Here is an 8,744-nt window from a genome sequence, read left to right as displayed (position 1 = left end):
TCACCTGACCGTTGTCTGTCTGTAATCAAATCTTGCAAGTTAGATTTGATCCACTTCCCGGTTTCCAATTGAGCTGAAATTTTGCATACATACGTAAGTCGGGTGACAATGCAATATTATGGTGTCATCGAGCTGATCTGATGATGGAGACCGGAGGTGGCCATAGGAACTATGTGATAAAACAACGAAACCTAATTGTGTTTAGGGTTTTTAGAATTATCTCGATGAGCATTAGTTGCCTGTGGAAAGAAAAGTACAGTCGGCGATAAAAGCTTGTACCAAAAATGTTTTTATTCCAAAAACTTATTATTTTGGTCTGCCTTGTCCTAAAACTTCAAAGTAATTCAAATTATTTAAAATACACCGCGGACAAACTGACTTAAGCTAACTAAAAGCCGTTGCGAGCTACATTAAGTAAGTACTTAGCAGAGTTTTAAATAGGTAAGTGCGTAAACATGTGTTTTCTATCTATAGTCTCCAGTGAAATGAAAATTACTTATCCATTATTTTGTAACATTTACGTACCTAGGTATATCCGATAATAATCAACGTAGTAATCTAGCTGCCTTACAGGGCTGCCTCGATTAACATACGTTAGGAAGTCTTGCCCTAACCGCATGGTAATAGCTCGTTAGGCGAACGGAAACTTCACCCCGTCTACTGACCGACATGTGCTACATACACAGATGTAATTACTTCTTAAACACTGTATAATGGAGGCATAAGTAACCTAGCTTTAATATGTATATTTATTTATTTATTTATTTTATTTATTTGGAGATCCAACAGCTATGACAATAACATAGAGATTATAGTAGATACAGGAAGCCAATTATAGGAACTCACAGGTAGTAACATAATACTAAACTAACAGGTACTACTTATACGAAGGTTACGCACTATCGCAACCACATATGTGCACAAAGCCAATACAAATTATATCTAATAAGGATAATTTGAAAGTAACAAAGATACTAATTAACAAGTAACATAATGAGGACTAAGGTAAAAATATTAATAATACATAAGTAGGTATTTAAGAAGGCGACAACACGCTCACTCGAAATGTATATGTATAACCAAATTGTTTATTCTTGTCCGCACGAAAACGACCGTTTTCCTGGGTGATAATTATTTGACCCATTTATACCTACAATGGCTTATTTTATATTATTATATTTCACTAAGCCAAGCCATTCGGTCATTATTTTATTACCTATTGAAATTGTTTATATGGGCTGGCTTGTTGAATTAGGACTGTCTTAGTTTATAAACTTTTAGTCGTTTCGACCACATGTCACCTAACATGGTTCCAGCAATAAGGCCACTTGGGCACCACATTCTAGGATACTTTTCACGATATATATTTTTCATATTTTACGATCTAATCTCCAAAAATGATTAATTTTGAGATGTGGCCGTACGGGCATCATCTCTTGTACCTATCTCGCATTGGAGCCAGTGGCGGATTTGCAGTCTTTGCCGGCCCCAGGCCAGGGGCGTATTTTGAAATTTGGCGCCCTGGGCATTGGCCCGTATTGACGTTGCGCCGCCGCAGAAGTCAAGGAAGAAAAACAAAATGCAATCCGCTAGGGGCGGCATATGCCGCCTCATGCCGCCCCTGGGGGTTGGCGCCCCGGGTCATGGCCCGGTTGGCCCTAGGGTAAATACGCCCCTGCCCCAGGCCCCAGGCCCTGTAGCCTCCCCTTTCTCAGCACCCATCAAATTGACTACATTATGAGTTATTTCTTGTTATCATCAGCGAATTTTTAGTCACAATTTGCCGCCCCTAATATCTTGCCGCCCTAGGCCCGAGCCTACTTGGCCTTAGGGCAAATCCGCCATTGATTGGAGCAGTATATTAATATTTCGTAATAGGTATGTCTTGATGGTCAAAAATCGTGAATTCAATTCAAACCTCGATCGCGTTTACAAACATGGCATCCCTTGGTGGCTGTACCTTGGTACAGTCACCGTCAAAGATATGTTTACATTTTTCACCTTATTATCTATAGGTACCTAATCGAGTGGGTGCAGGAGTGTAGGTAACCTAATGTAGGTAGGTATATGGTAATCTTTAACGTCGACTGTACAAAAACACGTTTCAAATGCACTTTATTACTACCTCAAATTAAGAAGCGATGACAAAGTTGAAGCAAATTGTGATAATTTTTAGGTCAGCGACGTCAGTCACGCAAGTTGACAGCAATTTAATGCTGTAATTAGTCAGGATTCCGACATATTGATTGATTTATCACTCGTAACGTAACTGCTGGAAGATCTTGCTCAAATATTTAGTTTTCCTTGAGTGATTCAACGATTAGTAGGTTACATCTGTTACTCAGATCGCCGGATACACTTGGATCTTTTGATTGCCTGTTTATACGCTGATAATGATGAAATATTTTTTAAGTATTAAAACTAATAGAACCTAGGTTCTTAACAGGTATCTCTTACTAGGTAAAAATTCGAGGAAAATGAAAAATATTAGAAGTCGGTGCAAAACTTGCATTTATTTATTAACTACAGGTACATTATATTTACATACGTAAACGCGTCAAGATCATGTTCGTAGGCAACAGTCAAAGCATTAAATAAATAAACAATATTCGTGTCGTTCGGTCCATGGCATGGGCGAGCATTGCTGACCAACAACCACTAATAATACTTTTAAACTTAACCGACGAAATTCAAAAACCATTCAATTTCTTTCTATTCTGCGCTCGCTCTCACAGAACTTAGGCGTTTTTACAACTTCAAACAAAACACAAACGGAAAAAACGCCGCTTGATTTATGCGAAGTCGAAAAAAACGCCTCATTTTCAAAATATCACAGACTAACCTTGCTTAACCTTTGCTATAACTAGAGCGGGTGTTGGTCAACAATGCGAGGGCGGGTGGTCGGTTAGCCCCAGGGGTGGGCGACGGCGGGGAGCGTGTAGCGGGCGGCGGGGGCGGCCACGGCCACCGGCGCCGGCGCCAGCGCCACCGGCGCGTGCGCTACTGCCACGGGGGCCTGGGAACAAATGCAAAGGTTTTAGGTTTTCACATACTGGCACGCAAGGAGTGCGAGAACGTCGACCGTTTTGCAATACAAATTTACCTACTAACTTTTGCTGTCATCGTTCATCGTCAGCGGCCTTCATTATCATCATTGGTCCAGAGAAAAAGGCAGTCTAAATCTAGCTAAGTACCTACCTTATCATTGAATGGACAACTGTCTTTAGTTTTCAGGTATTTTACCCTGTAGATTATCTCAGAAGGTTCACTTTCTCCAATTAAATTAGTCATATTTTTTCAGTAACAATAATAGCCAAATCTGTGCAATCTGTCGGTGGGCCAAATTGGCTACCGAATGGACACCGCAGATTGGCCGGGGCAGAGGCAGACCAAAAAAGAGATGGCGGGATGACCTCGACGCTTTTTGCAGCGACTGGCGGGAGCATGCACCAAACCGTGATGAGTGGCGGAAAAAAGGGTAGGCCTTTGCCCAGCAGTGGGACACAAGATTAGGCTATTAATAGTATAGTTTGTGTTACAAGGGATCAAAATGATATATTTTCGTCAAGGGCGTACATTGAATCCTGAGCGTGATGAGGGATTCAAGTGTTAACGCCCAAGACGAAATAATTTTGATACCGTGTGACACATACTGCTTTTCACATCAACCATGAGGAAAATATAAAAATCTTAATCTATGAGGAAATTATTATGTTTTAAAATATTATTCAAGCTAAAAAAAGAATGCAAAAAATAACAAAAACAGTGTCCTAGAACAGAAAAGTGCCACTTTGATCCCCCCTAGCAGGGAGGAAAAGTGCCACTTTGATCCCTCCTAATAGCGGGGAAGAAAATGCCCTTTTCCGAATAGGTGATGTGAAAAAAAAATAGTCACTGTAACTCACCGCATGAGCAGCAGCGCCAGTCCTCTCCACAACAGCATTGAACCCGTTAACCTTGTCGGCCGTGTACGTAACCTTCCGGACATGTCCGTCGGGCTCCACGAGGCTGTAGGAGCCGTGGACGACGCCGTTCTGCAGCGTCTCGGCCGCGTTCTTCTGGTCGCCCGTGGACGGGTCCGCCACGCCGTACGAGAAGCTGTAGGCTGGGTTGGGGTCTACTGGCTCCGCGCGGATTATCTGCCCAAAAATTGGTTGATTAGGATAATTTCTAAGTACTTTATTTATATAGTTACTAGCGACCCGCCTCGGCTTCGCACGGGTTAACAAATTATACACCTAAACCTCTTCCTCAAGAACCGCTCTAGGTGAAAATGCGTTCAGTAGTTTTTGAGTTTATCGCGAACAAACATACAAACACACAAACAGACAGACGCGGCGGGGGACTTTGTTTTATTAAGGTGTAGTGATATCCCTATTAGCTTTTTTACTCACAAAAACACACATCTATTCATTAAAAATTCAAATTGCAATAATTTAACTGAATCAAACTCGAAACAAAAGGTATTATCTTGGAAATATTCTCATTATGTACATAGATACTAGTGTCCGACCGATGGTTCGGTTTCGGTTTCGGCCAGTTTCGGCCAAAAAATCATGTTTCGGCTGTAGTTTCGGTTTCGGCCAAAAAACGGCCGAACCTTTCGGCCGGGCCGAAACTTACGAAATGGTACTTTGGACAAAGACCAAAGTTGGGGAATAAGTAGGACATCAATATTAATACGTACATATACTGATTCATGTATAGGTACAGAAATTAAATGGTTTATTATAAAACAATTCCACTAATAAGGGCACCACTGGACGGTAGACGCAGTCTTAAGAGGCTGTCAATACCTATAACGCGCACACTGTCTAATTGTATCGGAGTGAATGAGATAGCACTGTCGCATGTTACTGGGCCCTGGGCAAGAGAATAATAAGAAAACTCATCATCTTCCTCGCGTAATCCCGGAATTTTTGCCGAGCCGTGGCAATGGGAATCCAATAGACAACTAATCCCAAGAATTGGTGTAGGCACTAGTTTTTACGAAAGCGACTGCCATCAGACTGACCTTCTAACCCAGAGAGTAAACTAGGCCTTATCGGGACTAATCCGGCTGCCTCACGATGTTTTTCCTTCACCGAAAAGTAAATAGTAATATATCAAATTCTGCATACAGCATGTTCTGTTGTTCAGTACAGGGAAATAAGTTTTCGTTTTTAATTTCAATCTTCAAGCGTTGGCCGAGTATCAGCTCGGCCCTAATCGAACGATGTCTTTTTCGCTCTTATTCACTCACTTATTCAGTCATTTTCCTATCTACCTCTAATGGCAAATTTTAAGCGAGGCTAAAGGCTACGCTCAACTTGTGCCGCAAAGTTGATTTTCTCAATAGTTAATATTTTGCGAGGCTAAACAGCTGACTATTGATTAAAATGAAGAAAAAAACCTTAAGTGTCCCCAGTACAGTTTTTCATACGAATGCTCGACCTTAGCCTCACTTACCTCAATTTACAATTGGTTTGTGTTCCACATGTCCTCTACTTCAGCTTCGCCTTTGGCCTCGCTGCGCCATGCTCGGCCTGCGGTCTCGCCTTTTAATATAATGGACATTAGTTGGAGTCTGTGCTCAAATACTTATCCTGAAACCTGCAGCACGGTTTCTTCGCATGAAAGTTCGCCTCATTGGGGCACTTCGGACTTTTAGACCCAGGTCGGAGGACTTTTAGATCGGTACTCGGCCTTGCGATATTGTTAACAAAAAATTTCGCGCTCGCTGCGCTCGCGTTTTTAGTTGGTTTTTTGGTTGACCCTGTATCTACATGTTAGCTTGACTGGTGAATGAATAGAGTTAGACCAAGAAAATTCTGCAATGATTTTGATAGCATACGCAGTGCAACTAGTGCAAATGTTATTTATACGTCATCATTTCATAGAAGTTTTGTCGTTTAAAATAACACTTGCACTGCGTGTGTTATCAAAATCGTTGCAGAATTATCTTGGTCTAACTCTAGTAATTTTCTTAAAAAACTGCTTAAGTAACATCAATCTCAAGGACAACGGGTGTTGACAGCCCCATAATATAGTGCGTAAAAGCGGTTTTATGTCATTTTTTCAACGATTTTAACAAGTCTACAAAAGTTTCGGTTTCGGTTTCGGTTTCGGCCGAAACTAGAGCCAAAGCCGAACATTCGGTTTCGGTTTCGGTTTCGGCAAAAAAACATGTTTCGGTCGGACACTAATAGATACACACACACGGCTTCGATACACAGTTACACACACGCAATGGTTTCTTACAATTATTAAATGCCGCAGTAAAAGTTTAACTAGTCATTGATTTTTTGGGCCACCCTCAGGGCCGTCTTAATCTATGCTGGGGCCCCTGGGCACATAAGAATTTGGGGCCCTTTTGGAAAGTAAAGAAAGCGAATTAAACTAACATTTTCTACTATGATCTTCTATTTATTATGAGTAATCAAATATACTGTTACTTGTCTGTCCTTCGGGGCCCCCTGAGGTTGGGGGCCCTGGGCACGGGCCCCGTGTGCCTTATGGTAAAGACGGTACTGTACTGGCCACCCTACTTTACAACAATACTTTTACAGCGAGTTAAACGAACAACGATAAAGGAACAAGGTTCAACGTTCGTTGATGTGTTTTGTTCTGCGGTTTGGTTTGGCCCTGTGTCGGCGGCGCGTAATCGGTCTAAGTACCTAATTCATATTATGTAGTTCACTAAAGTATTTCGTTATGTCATATTATTTGAGTTGGAAACTCTATGGAGAAAATTGTCCGATTATGGGGCATTTTATTTCCAGTTGTACGCTAGATTTTTTAATTTTTAGGAGTTTTTATGTTTTTTCTACTAAGAATCACGACCTCTTACGATCCTGATAGGAGAAATAAAAGTCTCCCAAGATTTTTTACGTTACCATTTTTCATAGACTTTGTATGACAGTAACGTAATTATTAACAGGTTAGAAATAACATAAAAATTCCCAATTAAAAATAAAGTGTAGTTTACAATTTAATTAAAATGGCCCTTATGTTTGGTTTACGAAGCCTTGATTCATACAATAAAGTCGAGTAAAAACAAATATGATAATTGACTCACCGGCGCATGCGCGATGGCGGGCGCATAAGCGGGAGCGATGGCGGGCGCATAGGCGGGAGCGATGGCGGGCGCATAGGCGGGCGCGTAGGCGGGAGCGAGAGCGGGCGCGAGGCCGTGTCCTAGCGGCGCGTACACCGGCACCGCCGCCGCCGCCGCCAGCGCCATCACCGCCACTAACAACTGCACAACACACAATTAGGTAATCACTATAACTCTGTATCATTCGGTATTTAAATAAAAGTAAACAAAATCTACCCTCATATGGCTCCAGTGTCAGGTCGTTCAGTGACTGATCCAGGCGGTTTTGTATTTGGTTGGTTAGCCAAGAAATGTTGTAACTACCCGAAAATGTACTAATTGTTTGATTACTTTTATTTAAATACCTAAAGATACAGACAGTACTGTACACAAAACTGCAAGTTCGTATTAAAAATAAGTAAAAAATTAAAATAACAGCTGGGGAGCTGGAAGCTGGAATAAGATTTTAGAATTTTTCACTATTTCACGGTTGGCTCTACAGTAGGTACAGTGAATGTTGTTCGATATGATATAACCGACAATTTTTTTTTACTTGGTTGGACGTAGGTAATAAATAGGTTTATAATATTATAATATACGTATTTTCTAAAATATATGTCCCATTCCACCTCCCACCCGTAAAAAAAATCATTTTTAATTTAATAATCATTATTAAATTTAATAATTATTATTGACCTTTTTTAATTTTGTTACTCTTAAATATATCTTTAATTTTTGATAAAAATATTAAAACAATTTAATACAGAAATGGTACCTTAGCGATCATGATCTTGCGTGGAGGTAGACAGCACGTGTGGCTGGACCGGCGCACGCATGCTATATATGTGCGCAGGAGTTGCACTTGATACAGATTTCGCAACGTGCACAGTATAAAGCTACAGGCAGTAACCGAAGGTGCACGCTCAAGGAATTTGATTTCTGTGTGAATCAACATGAAATGCCTCTAAGGAGACATCGTCTTTAGGTTGTTCAAATTTGTTACAAAAGCGATTGGGCAGAAAGTGATGGATAGTCAATAGTGCATGGCCATCGGACTCTCATCACTACACCTATAAAACAAAGTCCCCCACCACGTCTGGTCTGATTGTGTTTGTTTATATGTTCACGATAAACTCAAAACCTACTGGACGGGGACTCCCTCTGGTCGCATAACAACTTTTGTCATATTTTTAATTGTCATAACACTTTATTCATAAAATTGTAAGTCATAAAAATCTTTAGTCAGAATTATTCCTGAGCATAACTGGATTTTTGTCATAAATGAGTTATATATTTTTTATAGTCATTAATTTAATTCGCATAACATTTTAAGTCATCTGCTTGATATCCATAATTGTTTTTCGTTCGAAGTATTGCAGTGCATAGTATTAATATAGACATAAAAAAATAAGTCATATTTGTAGAGTCATAATGTTTTTTTCATAAATGTTACAAAGCATGAATAATAAAAATGTACCTATGGTTGTGACCCACCTATGAAGCAAATATTACTTTAGTCATAACATAACCACAGAACGACCATATAAAAGAGGAGATCCAAGGAGAGGAGCCCCCTCCTCCTCCCTAGGAGAAACGGTTTTATAAAAGAAATTAATCATAGATATGAGATTTATTTAAATAGTAGGTAGGTTAGGTTCGTTAGGTTTCT

At 40.3% G+C, this 8,744-nt stretch overlaps 1 protein-coding gene across 1 annotated transcript; it reads right to left on the bottom strand.

Moving 5' to 3' along the window:
- Positions 1-2,494: 2,494 nt before the first annotated feature.
- On the bottom strand, positions 2,495-7,930 carry LOC134791214 (cuticle protein 7-like). The gene is made up of 4 exons (XM_063762187.1): positions 7,851-7,930; positions 7,058-7,237; positions 3,906-4,139; positions 2,495-3,016 (listed from the first exon to the last, which is right to left on the bottom strand). Exons 1-4 carry the CDS (start codon positions 7,860-7,862, stop codon positions 2,906-2,908), a joined length of 537 nt encoding a protein of 178 aa, XP_063618257.1. The 5' UTR covers positions 7,863-7,930; the 3' UTR covers positions 2,495-2,905.
- Between the last annotated feature and the right edge of the window lie 814 nt (positions 7,931-8,744).

The sequence above is a fragment of the Cydia splendana genome, chromosome 6, assembly GCF_910591565.1.
Source record: "Cydia splendana chromosome 6, ilCydSple1.2, whole genome shotgun sequence".
NCBI lineage: Eukaryota > Metazoa > Arthropoda > Insecta > Lepidoptera > Tortricidae > Cydia > Cydia splendana.
The sequence above is the reverse complement of the archived record's forward strand: the minus strand, read 5'-3'. Positions and strand labels throughout refer to the sequence as shown.

Bases quoted from the DNA above. Each gene is read 5' to 3' on its own strand.
- LOC134791214 (XM_063762187.1), bottom strand. The intron at 4,140-7,057 runs GTGAGTCAATTA...ATTTTTGGGCAG, and splicing joins CCGCCATCGCGCATGCGCCG to ATAATCCGCGCGGAGCCAGT. The intron at 3,017-3,905 runs GTGAGTTACAGT...ATTTGTTCCCAG, and splicing joins CTGGCGCTGCTGCTCATGCG to GCCCCCGTGGCAGTAGCGCA.